General features: G+C 35.0%; 4 protein-coding genes across 4 annotated transcripts; 3 read left to right on the top strand and 1 right to left on the bottom strand.

Annotated features, from left to right (window-relative positions):
* Positions 1-258: 258 nt before the first annotated feature.
* LOC143533287 (cytochrome P450 CYP749A22-like) lies at positions 259-2,402 on the top strand. Its single transcript, XM_077028119.1, has 5 exons — positions 259-555; positions 635-858; positions 945-1,177; positions 1,405-1,780; positions 1,966-2,402. The coding sequence occupies exons 1-5, from the start codon at positions 282-284 to the stop codon at positions 2,392-2,394; spliced, it is 1,536 nt and encodes a 511-aa protein (XP_076884234.1). The 5' UTR covers positions 259-281; the 3' UTR covers positions 2,395-2,402.
* Positions 2,403-4,611: 2,209 nt separating this feature from the next.
* Positions 4,612-5,306, bottom strand: LOC143533264 (uncharacterized). The gene is made up of 4 exons (XM_077028103.1): positions 5,300-5,306; positions 4,988-5,091; positions 4,760-4,898; positions 4,612-4,663 (listed from the first exon to the last, which is right to left on the bottom strand). The coding sequence occupies exons 1-4, from the start codon at positions 5,304-5,306 to the stop codon at positions 4,626-4,628; spliced, it is 288 nt and encodes a 95-aa protein (XP_076884218.1). The 3' UTR covers positions 4,612-4,625.
* A 122-nt stretch (positions 5,307-5,428) lies between these two features.
* Positions 5,429-9,888, top strand: LOC143533263 (MLO-like protein 1; the record flags this gene model as incomplete). Its single annotated transcript, XM_077028102.1, has 11 exons — positions 5,429-5,569; positions 5,645-5,705; positions 5,908-6,002; positions 6,620-6,694; positions 6,769-6,857; positions 7,476-7,525; positions 7,627-7,667; positions 7,894-8,103; positions 8,504-8,571; positions 8,645-8,705; positions 9,658-9,888. Coding segments are annotated over 11 exons (1,122 nt in total), but the record flags the coding sequence as incomplete, so codon positions are not given.
* A 1,559-nt stretch (positions 9,889-11,447) lies between these two features.
* On the top strand, positions 11,448-13,607 carry LOC143533286 (cytochrome P450 CYP749A22-like). The gene is made up of 5 exons (XM_077028117.1): positions 11,448-11,744; positions 11,824-12,047; positions 12,134-12,366; positions 12,618-12,993; positions 13,179-13,607. Exons 1-5 carry the CDS (start codon positions 11,471-11,473, stop codon positions 13,605-13,607), a joined length of 1,536 nt encoding a protein of 511 aa, XP_076884232.1. The 5' UTR covers positions 11,448-11,470.
* Positions 13,608-15,029: the final 1,422 nt, after the last annotated feature.

Below are 15,029 nucleotides of genomic sequence, written 5' to 3'. Positions count from 1 at the left end.
TATACACACAAAAAACCCTATGTTGTTACATAAGGTTTTCAGAACTCAAATGAGTTCTTATATGTATTATGTATGTATATCATCCTAATATTTTTTCATAATTCCTACTTGAAATCAAGAGGGTTTGTTTGTCTTTTAATGTGAAAATGACGAACTATTAGTGATATAACAAATTAAAGGGAGAGGTATCTTCAAATTAAGGAAAGATGAGATACAATACAACACTAGCTATAAGTATTTATTCTAAGCAGAAAACTTGAAACAAAGAGTTCATCCAAGTCATGTCTCTACTTCTAGTTCTCGTAATCATCACATCGAGTCTTCTTCTCCTTCGGGTTTTCCTTAAGTTTGTTCATAAAGCATGGTGGACTCCCATCAGTATTCAAAAAATGATGAAATCCCAAGGAATTTTAGGTCTCCCTTATAAATTTCCTCATGGAAACACCCAAGTCATCGCTACCATGAGAAACCAGTCCATGAACCACCCAATGGACATGTCGCACGACATCTTTCCACGAATTCAGCCGCACGTACACTCTTGGATTAAAACCTTCGGTAAAATATATATTCACCAGGCATAAACTGTGTCCATTAATTCAATCGCTTATACGTCGGTGTTTGAAATGTTTTATAGGGTTGAATTTTATAAACTGGCATGGGTCGGAGGCACAACTTTTTGTTACTGATCCGGAGCTTGTAAAAGAAGTACTAAGCAATCGAGAAGGAGGTTACCCGAAGATGGATATGGTAGGGCATGCAAAGAAGCTTTTAGGCGAATCACTTATCACAAACGAAGGCGAAAAATGGGCAAAGGTTAGAAAGCTAGCCAACCATACTTTCCATGCTGAAAGCTTGAAGGTAGGAATCATTTATTTCAATTCAAAATGTTACTTAGTTTTGTGTAATTTGATTAAAACTTTAATATCTTAAAACCAATGTCACAGAAAATGATTCCTGAGATGAGCAGAAGCGTCGAGACGATGCTGGGTAAGTGGAGGGACTTTGAAGGCCAAGAAATCGATGTGCATAAAGAATTCGGGTTGGTCACAACCGAGGTGATATCAAGAACGGCGTTTGGTAGTAGTTATGTTGAAGGGAAGCATATATTTGAGATGGTGGCGAGATTAACAGCAATAACGGTTAGAAATGTGTACAGGTTACGGTTTCCAGGAATCAGGTAAGATCTGTATTAGTGAATAATACTGAAAACAAATCTCTTCACATAAAGAAATTACAATGAAAATAATAATAATAATAATATGCGAATAAACTATCCTAATATTTAATTCGCGTTATAGAAAATATAAGCTTAAAGATAAATGATAAATCCAACAATAATAACTGTAATGGATAATAAACTTGTCTAACAATATTGGTCACTGATATTCACTGGTTGCATTTCAGTTTGATATCGAAAACAAAAGATGAAAGAGAAGCGGAGAAGCTTGAAAAGGCAATAAAGAAATCTATTCTAGACATTGTGAAGAAACGAAAGGAGAATACGGATGAAGAGGTTGATGAGTATGGAAGTGATTACCTTGGACAGCTTGTGAAAATGGCTAATGATCCTAATGAAAGTAACAGGATCACAATAGAGCACATGATTGATGAGATCAAAACCATATACGGGGCGGGTCATCTCACGACCACAAGCTTACTTTCGTGGACGGTTTTCCTTCTAGCGATTAATCAAGAATGGCAAGACAAGTTAAGGGAAGAAGTGATCGGGCTATTTGGTCAGAATATCCCAACTTCGGATGGCATTGCAAGACTTAAAACAGTAAGAAACTGTTTATTTTCCTTCTCATTATCATGTTATCTGGATTACTGCACTGTAAACGTAAAAAAAATAAAAAATAAAAAAAGAGGTTTTTTTAGTCGGGATTTAATAGGAGCAGCCTCTCTATCTCCTGAGATACGTTTGTTTGAATGTATATAAATTTGTTAACTTGTTGATCAATGCAGATGAACATGGGGATACATGAGTCACTAAGGCTATATCCCCCGGTGCTAACGGTCACAAGAAAAGCCGAGAGGGAAATCAAATTGGGAAACCTTAAACTTTCAACCGGATTGAATATTTTCATCTCAATTCTTGCACTTCATCACAACTCAGAGATTTGGGGAAAGGATGTTCATTGTTTTCGACCCGAAAGATTCGTGAATGGCGTGGCTAAAGCCACCAACAACAATGCTGCGGCTTTTCTTCCTTTTGGGATGGGACCTCGAACTTGTGTTGGCTTAAATTTCACCACAAATGAAGCGAAGATTGCGCTTTCAATGATCTTGCAGCGTTATAGGTTCACCCTTTCGGATAATCATGTTCATTATCCGGCTGATGTGTACATCCTTACTCCTAAGAACGGTGTTAAAGTGATCCTTCAACCTGTTTGAAAGACGGTTATTTGTTCTCGCGTGTTAGAATCACTATGTTGAAGTGTTGATATTCAGTAATAAGAACTAGTGTCAATGATAGTGATACTTGTACTTATTTACATGTTCTTACACTAGATATGCATATTGATACTGATATGAATGTCTAACTTCAGCGGTAGAGGTTGTTCTCGATTGAAGCTGCGGCCTTGATAATTCCTATCGAATTCTTTATACGTTAGAACTCGGATTTCAACTTAAAAATGGCTCAAGAACACTAGGTACAGCTATGGCTATCACTATAATCTATTAGCTAATCAAAATATATGATTGGATCCAAACAAATATAATTTGTAAAAATCGCTAGTTGCTAGTCGGGCGGTGCGGTGGAGACTAGAGATTAATCGGGATTAATCGAGTTTAATCGGGATTAATCGGATTGGACTTTAATGCATATTTTTCAAATTTATATATACACGCACACATTTTTTTATGTAATTTTCAGTTTTATACATACACAAACATATTTTGGCCAGCAATTGACTGAAATATCGCTGGAAACCGCTGGTTTTTGCTGGAATTTTGCCGGAAACCGTCGATTTTGACCAGATTTGATCGTTGACAGATTAATTAGCCGACTAGCCCAAAATTAATCAGTAAAGTGGGGACTAGCGATTAATCGGGGATTAATCGATGACTAGTCGGGATTTTTGCAACACTGAATATAATATAGTCCTTTTTATGTTTTAACTTATATAACTATCAAAGGGCTCTCACTATAATTTAATAAATCATCAAAATCATTGATGGGATCCAAACAAATACTATACAGTCCTTTTAAGTTTAAACCTAACTATCAAATATCACCATCAAGATGATGTCAATGTCCATATCCTTTGGGCAAAAGAAGAGCTACAATAAACAAACTTATACACATAGAAAGCATAAATTGGTATCTTTGAATAATATCTCAAATGCATAATTCTCATTTGAACAAATGGAACATGACAAAAGCTTGACCATGTACATGAATGATTAAAGGGTGTTTTCAAGCAATGAGTGTGACAATGGATGGACCACACAACTTATACAATGCTTCCAAACTATGATCGTAAATGTTTTATTAATACTATGCAATCATAATAATAGTTTTACTCAAATATTTTAGATCTTGGTGGAGACCATACACATGACCAATAACCGAACGCGTTTTTTATTTGGGTGGTTCCACGCAATGAGTGTGACTATGGATGCCTGGATGGACCACACTGGAGGTGACTGGGTGAGCAATTTTGAGTTCAGCCCCGGTGATTGACCGCCAAACTGAAAGCAGGCAGTTGGTCATTGGTCTAATATTACATTTATTGGGTTTCTCGTTTCGGTCTCGGCCTAGAACCAGACGCCGTCTTCAATTTTAGACGCCGTCTTCAATTTTAATTCGGTCTGATATCACTGCGGTCTGGGTTGCGTGCCATGATCACCCTTAAGATCGTATGTCCAAAGCTAATAAAGCGGGACGCCTCCTAATTATGACTATTTAAGGTCTAATGAATGTAAGCGTAACGTATTTGAACTATGGTGTAAAGAAGCCGAGCTGTTCATGAGCCACTTGAGATCAACTCGTCAAGACTTAAATTGAATTTAGCTTCAACGAGCTCAGCTTGAGCTTATATTTAAGCACATTTGGTAAACAGGTTAGCGTCTGGGCTTCACATATCAAGGTTGGCTAGGTTTACGAGCCTAAACATGCATTTTATCTATATAAATGTTTTAAAATATACTTCTTATGTATTTACATAGTAACACTATTATATATAATATGCTAAAAATAATATATATATTGCATTATATACAAAAATTTAAATTATAAACGTACATAAAAATATATAACGATATAGAAACAATAATTAAATAAATAATAACCGAGTCAAGCATGAGCCAATATAGAGCTTGAAAAACCACTCACGAGCTGAGCTCGAGCTTATAAAGCCACTCATGAATCGAGCTCGGCTCGTTACACCTCTAAATTTAGAACATATGATCACTTAACTATGATCACTTATCACTTCAGACATTCAAAAACTCTCTTCTTTAACACAATTTGTTTTCTTACAGCTGATAATCAGATTCCAGTTATTCCATATCACATAACTATATTAAAATGCGGCGTCAAACAAGCAGTAACGTACTAAAATAACACAATTTTACCCAAATTTATTGTCATCACTTAACAACATCGAATCTGCAACCTATTAACCTCCACAGCAGGATCCACATGCAGGTAGCGAGTCTGCACAAAGACAAAACAACAGTCTCATCAATACTGCTACAGAGGCGCTACATGTTATAATAAATAAATCAAATGAAAATATTTGGAATAACATACTGTGGTCTATGCCTCTAACATTGTCTAATCCACGTGGCGGCCCACGAGGACCGCCACCATAAGGACCGCCAGGGCCGCCGCCACCGCCCCATTTCGTGCTGGAACCAGATGACTTCTTGTAGCCATTAGATTTCTCCATCTACAAATGCAAGGCATACATACATAACATAATGTTTAATAATAGGCATTATTGCATATATGGAGACGAATTTTGGGAATTAATATTACCGAAAACATAGTGGCGAAGAACACGGAAATGAAATTAATGATTGCCCAAAAGAAATCAATGATTGGTCTGAGACGCCATATTGATCGATTGGATTTCACAACACCTACGAATCAACATAAAGTAAAAAAGTTTAAAAAAAATGTCACACTGCAAATTACTTACCTAATGCACCTAGGAATCAACTGAAGTTTAAAAAATATATATACTAAAAATTTAACTTGCACCAATGACTTTCTAGTGCAGATGATGAACCGAAACATTTACTAGTAACTTATGCATTTTCTCTACAAGATCTTTGTAGTAAACCAAACCAACCATTTAAACTTCAGGCAAAACGGGCGATATTTACTTAGGTCGGATCAAGCTGTCCCACAAACTAAGTTTTTTTTTTCGTTTTTGTAACTTTTTTTTATTGAATTACATATATAACTACTGTTTGTTTACCATTGTCATTTCTTAAACAGAATAAGGTCCCATTGTTATCCACCGAGGCATTGCATCATCTACACATCTTTATTTTTGTACTTGCTATTGTGCACGTGACATTTTCTGTTCTAACTGTTATATTTGGCGGGGCTAAGGTTAGTAAATCCCCTCGTGGGTGGCTTTTTTTTTTAATAACATTATGTAATTAATTTTTTTTTTTTACAAATTAGATAAGGCAGTGGAAGAAATGGGAAATATCTATCAAAGAAGACGAGTCCGACTCTTCGAAAGGTAATTTACTTTACTCGATTTTGTTTATATTTTGTTTCTAAAGTGTAAGTTTAAAAACTTTCGGGTCAGGCAGTGTTGAAAGCTCACCAAAATAGCAGAAGATGTATTCACATACTTGTGGGCTCGTAAACTCCTTCTTTATATTGGTCATTTAGTATTAACATTTCAGATTTTCATCGGTCTCATTTATGATGATTTACAGCTTCCGAGCCGGAATTCACAAATGTTAGAGATCATGACTTCATCACAAAACGCTTTATGGGTCTTGGCAAACGTTCGGAGGCTTTAGGTTGGCTGGTAAATTATTACTGACGTTTGGACGCCATTTGGTTTTTGTTGCACATCATCTTATTATCGAACTATAAACAATATATGTTTGTTAGATGTTTGAAATAACATGTACTAAATCACAAAGTATTACACAAGTAACTTGCCAAAAAGAAACGTGTACATTTTTCATCACATCCCAAAAACAAAACTATTTTATTTTCGGTCAAACTAAACACGTAGAATTAATTACTCGGATGGTTCATATAGCTTACATGGATCGTAGGTTTGATCCTTAACTTTGAAAAATTGGCAAACAATTGGGACCACAAATGTTATTTCTCAAAGTTAAGAATCAAATTAACCTGCAGTCCATGTAAAAGCACATGGACTATCCGAGTAATTAACTCAAACAAGTATTATTGCAACTTTCAAACAGTGAAAGAGTGGTGAGCGTTTGATTATTGGATTATCCTCTTCAAGGTCCAAGTAATGGGCCTCGTGAGTTTTCCTTAATGGGTTCTCATGATTACAAAAAAGAAGCGCTATTACTTGCATTTTACGTCTTGAATGGTTTATGCGTGCAATCTTATCTTATATATGTACCCAATTTGTACTAAACTCTAACGTTATCAACAATTTTGAAGAGATCATTCGCCAAGCAATTCTATGGATCAGTCACCGAACCAGATTATTGTGCTCTACGACTAGGATTTATTATGGTAACTTGTTTTAAGCGTCACTGTCTTTGTATTATCATTTTAGAAAGTACACAAATGATTTCATGATATTGTAGACGCATTGCAGGGGTAACCGAAAATTTAATTTTCACAAGTACATGATGCGTGCCCTCGAAGACGATTTTAGGAAAGTTGTTGGCATCAGGCAAGTGGTTTCTACAAACCTACTATTTTGAGAACTACAACAATTGCATAAGTGATTTTATTTATGAATGCTTTCTTTCATCATCAAAATTTTGAAGCAATGATGTTAGAGCATTTCTGGTATCTTAATCTATATTTTTGTAACTACACTTAAAATCACTACATTTTCTCTCTCATATACAATTAAATAATATTTTTTTAAAATTTTTATCATTATATTTTCTCTCTTCCATTTACAACCACTTTCAAATATATTAAGAAATAAATAGAGGACAAACAGTGTTGCTTTAAATTTACTCAAAATTTACTTATCTCTTTAAAATTTTCTCTCCCCTTTACTCACAATTACTTATAATCCTCTAAAAAAAATTTAGAGAACTCCCTCACATAATTATAGAGGAGCTGCCGGGAATGCTTTAAAGAGTAACCTTATTGACTTATGAAAGTCAAAAGTGGGCTATGATGATATATATGCATGTTGTACAAATCCCGACTAAGCGCCGATTCATCATCGGTTAATCCCAGTTAATTCAAATTAATTGCTAGTCCCCTCCCCACCGTCCGACTAGGAACTAGCAGTTACTACAACAATGCTAATATGTGCTTTTATTGATTGTAGTTGGTATTTATGGATATTTGTGATCATATTCTTGTTGCTGAATATTGACGGTACACGACACTTTTCTAAGTTAAGTATATTATTCAAGTATTATTAGATTATTTAAAGGCTTTTTGTCACAAGGTATATTTGTTCCTTGGTTTTCTTGCAGGTTGGCATACATATTTTTGGATAGCCTTTATTCCCTTCATGGTAAAGTCGCCCAACTTAAAAATATGCATCACCAAATAAAGAACCAGTGTAGTAGCCATGAGTTCATGACATCATTTATAGTATGAAATATAAAATAGGGTAAATATCATTTAAAAAAAAACTTATTTTGCATGAAAATACCAAATTTTGGTATATTTAAGTAAATATTTTGGTTTTTATAATTTTCTTTTCTGCTTTTAATAACATAATATAATGATGTTCTCAGCTTCTACTTGCTGTGGGTACCAAACTAGAACACGTAATCATTCAGTTGGCACATGAGGTTGCTGAGAGACATATAGCCATAGAAGGTGAATTGGTGGTAAAACCTTCAGATGAGCACTTTTGGTTTCATCGACCAAAGATCGTTCGTCACTTTATACATTATATCCTTTTCCAAAACGCGTTTGAGATCTCATTCTTCTTCTGGATACTAGTAAGTTTTATCTCGTAAAGCCCATATAATCAGGGGTGACAAAACGGGTGGATCGAGTAATGTGTCACAAACGAGTTCATGCAAGAACAAGTGGTTTAAACTTGCATTATCACAATGATTATATGTTTTATATAGTTACACAAGTTGTATTATTACAATGATTTTTTTTTTGAAACGGCTATAATGACAATGATAATATATTTTTTAATCAAAATTATTTATGACGATTTAAGCATCACACTTAACTACTTATAAATTATTTTCATACTTAATCACTTATGAAATAATACAACTCGAATTGACCCGTTTTAATACAAGTTTTTCAAAATTGTCACCTTTAGAAAAAAAAAATTAATATCTATAAATGGATAGAAATTGATCAAATTTGTCATGTCAACAGGTTCAATTTGGCCCCCATTCATGCATAATGGGGAAATTGATTTACATCATCCCAAGACTCATTATTGGGTAATGCATGATTATTATTCCTGTTTTAGGCCTTTTTTAGTTTGCCTGTAAGATGTTTCTTTATTTGTTTTAGGGCGTTTGTTCAAGTTATGTGTAGTTACAGTACTCTACCACTTTATGCGCTTGTCACACAGGTAACTAGTTTCATTCTCAAATTGTATGAACTTTGGGTTTAAGGTAGGGGTAACAATTCTGGGCATAACCTCAACCCAACATGAAATTAATTAGATTTTGGGTTTGTTTGAGTTGACTTGTTTAATTAAATGGGTCGTTTTTGGGTTGACTGGTTTAATTAAACTTGTCATGTTCGAGCTGGCCTATTAGCATGTTTAGTTAAATAATCCACTAACCTGCTTAACCCATTTTTTGACAACCCACCAACTTGATTAGTATGCTTTAACTTTGTTATCACCCGCAAACACGTTTAGATAAATGGGTTCTTCCTTAATTTAACGAGTCATGTTCGGGTTGGCCTAGTTATAACTTGTTTAGTTAAAAAGGTCAACCCGTCAACTTGTTTAGTTAAATATGTTGACCCATCAAACTGCTTAGGTAAGCAGGTTGCCCTGCCAAATTGCTTAGCTTTTTTCTTTTCTTTCTTTTTTTCTTAAAGGCCAAATTTATTAAACTAAAAGAGGGATCACTTACAAGACAAAAGCAGCCCACAAACAAACAAAAACAAAAACAAGAAACAAAATCAATCACTACCCGTTTAAACAAGTCCATCACTAAAAATTCGACCTCGCAACCTGTTTAAACAAGTCAATCACTAACCGTTTATAACGCGTGTAACCCATTATTTTTTGACAACTCACCAACTCAATTAACACATTTACAACTTGGTTATCATCCACCAACCAGCTTGACACGTTTGGATAAATAGGCTACGTTCAGGTTACATGATTTTAAGTGTTAGGGTTGATGTTTTAACATTAATAAAAATAGAGTCATGTTCGGTTAAAACTTTTCAACCCACCAACCCGCTAACAGGATACGATTGACACCTCTACTATAAGATCAAAACTTTATTTCTTGGATCATACTAAAAACACCAAAAAGTTAACACACTAAATGGTTATTATGTAGATGGGAAGCAATTTCAAGAAGTCAATGTTTGATGAGCATGTGCAAGCAGGTCTTATTAGTTGGGCCCAAAAAGCCAAGAAAAAGAATGCTCTAACCAGCACCACCACCAAACGTCAAGATGGTTCGGGTTCTAGTGATGGTGATGGTGGTGGTGGCGGTCCACGTGACAGTGGTCCTGATGCCGAGCTGCATGGCATTCATATTGCTACAGATTCAATACAAGGTACATAGAGGTTTAGAAATGGTTGATATGAGATTGTAAACTGATGTATATGAGCCCATACATGATACAACATCCCGGTCAATGATCGATAACAGAATTTTATCAACCCATGAAGATCATGGAATGATTTTCCGATGTGACGGTTTTAAGCTTGTAAATATATCATTATTAGTTTTTGTGATGTACGATTTGTAGGGCTAAAACTAGTTAGGCTTATGTAACAATATTACCGTTGCTGGTTGCGGTTACTTTTGGGCTTATTAGGCCTTTTATGTAACCAAGGGGTCTAGACTATAAATAGTCTAGAGTATGCACTAGGCCCCTAAGAACTCTTAATAAAAATCATATTTTTCACATAGTTAACGATGTTGTTTCTCTACTCGTTCAATTCGTTCTTCTTCATGGTTCGAGATTCAAGTGTTATAGATCAATTATGGGGATCAATAGCACGGATTGATTCGAGATATTGCACATTTCCGGGAACTGCAATTGAGCTTATAGCTCAATAGGTTGAGGATTCAGATCATTTAGGGTTAACACTTGTGAATAATTGTCGAAAAAAGACCAGATTTTATTTATTGAGTTGTAAGGGCATTGTGAAGTTTTTTAATAGCATCTTGTATTTATTAAAAATGGGACCAATATAAATTTTAAGAACTAGTTGTTGTAATGATCAATCTCAATTTTAGAAAAAAATATGTTATATGGAGTGGGCGATATTATTAGACATTTATTTTATTTGAATTTTGGTGAAAAAATTAAATAGTGGCGAATATTATTTTTATTTTTTCTATTGAAGTCCGATTATGGTTCCAATAAGTAACGATTTTAAAGCCCGTTGTATATAGTTTCACTAACGTTTCGAATCATGGTGTATAAAAGAACGGTGTGTCAATATAACACCAGTTAGTAGCCCGTGGTAAATATTTAGGAAACACCGATTAAATGCCCGTTGTAAATATTTAGTAAAACCTAGTTAGGACCCGCTTTAAATAGTGGATATTTACAGTTATTACACCGGTCAGTAAACCTTGTTAAGTAATAGATTCCATTTTATGCAACGCAATATTTAAACTAGTTTTGAGACCGTTAAAAAAACGCAGTATAACCGTGATAAAAATCGTTTTTTCTGTACTAGTGATTTTTAATTAAATTATATATCTATTCATGCCAAATATTGGTCATAGTATTAAATTCACTAGTCCAAAACAAGATATTGACAAATCAATCATTATAATTAGCACAATGACTAGCTACCAACTATACAGATTATATATATATGTGATTGGCTAAAAACAAACACACATATATACACACAAAAAACCCTATGTTGTTACATAAGGTTTTCAGAACTCATTTTGAGTTCTTATATGTATTATGTATGTATATCATCCTAATATTTTTTCATAATTCCTACTTGAAATCAAGAGGGTTTGTTTGTCTTTTAATGTGAAAATGACGAACTATTAGTGATATAACAAATTAAAGGGAGAGGTATCTTCAAATTAAGGAAAGATGAGATACAATACAACACTAGCTATAAGTATTTATTCTAAGCAGAAAACTTGAAACAAAGAGTTCATCCAAGTCATGTCTCTACTTCTAGTTCTCGTAATCATCACATCGAGTCTTCTTCTCCTTCGGGTTTTCCTTAAGTTTGTTCATAAAGCATGGTGGACTCCCATCAGTATTCAAAAAATGATGAAATCCCAAGGAATTTTAGGTCTCCCTTATAAATTTCCTCATGGAAACACCCAAGTCATCGCTACCATGAGAAACCAGTCCATGAACCACCCAATGGACATGTCGCACGACATCTTTCCACGAATTCAGCCGCACGTACACTCTTGGATTAAAACCTTCGGTAAAATATATATTCACCAGGCATAAACTGTGTCCATTAATTCAATCGCTTATACGTCGGTGTTTGAAATGTTTTATAGGGTTGAATTTTATAAACTGGCATGGGTCGGAGGCACAACTTTTTGTTACTGATCCGGAGCTTGTAAAAGAAGTACTAAGCAATCGAGAAGGAGGTTACCCGAAGATGGATATGGTAGGGCATGCAAAGAAGCTTTTAGGCGAATCACTTATCACAAACGAAGGCGAAAAATGGGCAAAGGTTAGAAAGCTAGCCAACCATACTTTCCATGCTGAAAGCTTGAAGGTAGGAATCATTTATTTCAATTCAAAATGTTACTTAGTTTTGTGTAATTTGATTAAAACTTTAATATCTTAAAACCAATGTAACAGAAAATGATTCCTGAGATGAGCAGAAGCGTCGAGACGATGCTGGATAAGTGGAGGGACTTTGAAGGCCAAGAAATCGATGTGCATAAAGAATTCGGGTTGGTCACAACCGAGGTGATATCAAGAACGGCGTTTGGTAGTAGTTATGTTGAAGGGAAGCATATATTTGAGATGGTGGCGAGATTAACAGCAATAACGGTTAGAAATGTGTACAGGTTACGGTTTCCAGGAATCAGGTAAGATCTGTATTAGTGAATAATACTGAAAACAAATCTCTTCACATAAAGAAATTACAATGAAAATAATAATAATAATAATAATAATAATAATAATAATAATAATATGCGAATAAACTATCCTAATATTTAATTCGCGTTATAGAAAATATAAGCTTAAAGATAAATGATAAATCCAACAATAATAACTGTAATGGATAATAAACTTGTCTAACAATATTGGTCACTGATATTCACTGGTTGCATTTCAGTTTGATATCGAAAACAAAAGATGAAAGAGAAGCGGAGAAGCTTGAAAAGGCAATAAAGAAATCGATTCTAGACATTGTGAAGAAACGAAAGGAGAATACGGATGAAGAGGTTGATGAGTATGGAAGTGATTACCTTGGACAGCTTGTGAAAATGGCTAATGATCCTAATGAAAGTAACAGGATCACAATAGAGCACATGATTGATGAGATCAAAACCATATACGGGGCGGGTCATCTCACGACCACAAGCTTACTTTCGTGGACGGTTTTCCTTCTAGCGATTAATCAAGAATGGCAAGACAAGTTAAGGGAAGAAGTGATCGGGCTATTTGGTCAGAATATCCCAACTTCGGATGGCATTGCAAGACTTAAAACAGTAAGAAACTGTTTATTTTCCTTCTCATTATTATGTTATCTGGATTACTGCACTGTAAACGTACAAAAAATAAAAAATAAAAAAAGAGGTTTTTTTAGTCGGGATTTAATAGGAGCAGCCTCTCTATCTCCTGAGATACGTTTGTTTGAATGTATATAAATTTGTTAACTTGTTGATCAATGCAGATGAACATGGGGATACATGAGTCACTAAGGCTATATCCCCCGGTGCTAACGGTCACAAGAAAAGCCGAGAGGGAAATCAAATTGGGAAACCTTAAACTTTCAACCGGATTGAATATTTTCATCTCAATTCTTGCACTTCATCACAACTCAGAGATTTGGGGAAAGGATGTTCATTGTTTTCGACCCGAAAGATTCGTGAATGGCGTGGCTAAAGCTACCAACAACAATGCTGCGGCTTTTCTTCCTTTTGGGATGGGACCTCGAACTTGTGTTGGCTTAAATTTCACCACAAATGAAGCGAAGATTGCGCTTTCAATGATCTTGCAGCGTTATAGGGTCACCCTTTCGGATAATCATGTTCATTATCCGGCTGATGTGTACATCCTTACTCCTAAGAACGGCGTTAAAGTGATCCTTCATCCTGTTTGAAAGACGGTTATTTGTTCTCGCGTGTTAGAATCACTATGTTGAAGTGTTGATATTCAGTAATAAGAACTAGTGTCAATGATAGTGATACTTGTACTTATTTACATGTTCTTACACTAGATATGCATATTGATACTGATATGAATGTCTAACTTCAGCGGTAGAGATTGTTCTCGATTGAAGCTGCGGCCTTGATAATTCCTATCGAATTCTTTATACGTTAGAACTCGGATTTCAACTTAAAAATGGCTCAAGAACACTAGGTACAGCTATGGCTATCACTATAATCTATTAGCTAATCAAAATATATGATTGGATCCAAACAAATATAATTTGTAAAAATCGCTAGTTGCTAGTCGGGCGGTGCGGTGGAGACTAGAGATTAATCGGGATTAATCGAGTTTAATCGGGATTAATCGGATTGGACTTTAATGCATATTTTTCAAATTTATATATACACGCACACATTTTTTATGTAATTTTCAGTTTTATACATACACAAACATATTTTGGCCAGCAATTGACTGAAATATCGCTGGAAACCGCTGGTTTTTGCTGGAATTTTGCCGGAAACCGTCGATTTTGACCAGATTTGATCGTTGACAGATTAATTAGCCGACTAGCCCAAAATTAATCAGTAAAGTGGGGACTAGCGATTAATCGGGGATTAATCGATGCCTAGTCGGGATTTTTGCAACACTGAATATAATATAGTCCTTTTTATGTTTTAACTTATATAACTATCAAATGGCTCTCACTATAATTTAATAAATCATCAAAATCATTGATGGGATCCAAACAAATACTATACAGTCCTTTTAAGTTTAAACTTAACTATCAAATATCACCATCAAGATGATGTCAATGTCCATATCCTTTGGGCAAAAGAAGAGCTACAATAAACAAACTTATACACATAGAAAGCATAAATTGGTATCTTTGAATACTATCTCAAATGCATAATTCTCATTTGAACAAATGGAACATGACAAAAGCTTGACCATGTACATGAATGATTAAAGGGTGTTTTCAAGCAATGAGTGTGACAATGGATGGACCACACAACTTATACAATGCTTCCAAACTATGATCGTAAATGTTTTATTAATACTATGCAATCATAATAATAGTTTTACTCAAATATTTTAGATCTTGGTGGAGACCATACACATGACCAATAACCGAACGCGTTTTTTATTTGGGTGGTTCCACACAATGAGTGTGACTATGGATGCCTGGATGGACCACACTGGAGGTGACTGGGTGAGCAATTTTGAGTTCAGCCCCGGTGATTGACCGCCAAACTGAAAGCAGGCAGTTGGTCATTGGTCTAATATTACATTTATTGGGTTTCTCGTTTCGGTCTCGGCCTAGAACCAGACGCCGTCTTCAATTTTAGACGCCGTCTTCAATTTTAATTCGGTC

The sequence above is a fragment of the Bidens hawaiensis genome, unplaced genomic scaffold (genome assembly GCF_021521415.1).
Source record: "Bidens hawaiensis isolate Kalapana, Puna unplaced genomic scaffold, B.hawaiensis_p1.1 tig00009659_1, whole genome shotgun sequence".
Taxonomy (NCBI): domain Eukaryota; kingdom Viridiplantae; phylum Streptophyta; class Magnoliopsida; order Asterales; family Asteraceae; genus Bidens; species Bidens hawaiensis.
This window is presented reverse-complemented; position numbering and strand designations above follow the sequence as displayed.

Bases quoted from the DNA above. Each gene is read 5' to 3' on its own strand.
- LOC143533287 (XM_077028119.1), top strand. From the start codon at position 282: ATGTCTCTACTTCTAGTTCTCGTAATCATCACATCGAGTCTTCTTCTC. The intron at 556-634 runs GTAAAATATATA...AATGTTTTATAG, and splicing joins CTCTTGGATTAAAACCTTCG to GGTTGAATTTTATAAACTGG. The intron at 1,781-1,965 runs GTAAGAAACTGT...TGATCAATGCAG, and splicing joins GCATTGCAAGACTTAAAACA to ATGAACATGGGGATACATGA.
- LOC143533264 (XM_077028103.1), bottom strand. The intron at 4,899-4,987 runs GTAATATTAATT...TTGCATTTGTAG, and splicing joins TCTTCGCCACTATGTTTTCG to ATGGAGAAATCTAATGGCTA. The intron at 4,664-4,759 runs GTATGTTATTCC...GTCTTTGTGCAG, and splicing joins TGTTAGAGGCATAGACCACA to ACTCGCTACCTGCATGTGGA.
- LOC143533286 (XM_077028117.1), top strand. From the start codon at position 11,471: ATGTCTCTACTTCTAGTTCTCGTAATCATCACATCGAGTCTTCTTCTC. The intron at 12,048-12,133 runs GTAGGAATCATT...CCAATGTAACAG, and splicing joins TCCATGCTGAAAGCTTGAAG to AAAATGATTCCTGAGATGAG. The intron at 12,367-12,617 runs GTAAGATCTGTA...GTTGCATTTCAG, and splicing joins TTACGGTTTCCAGGAATCAG to TTTGATATCGAAAACAAAAG.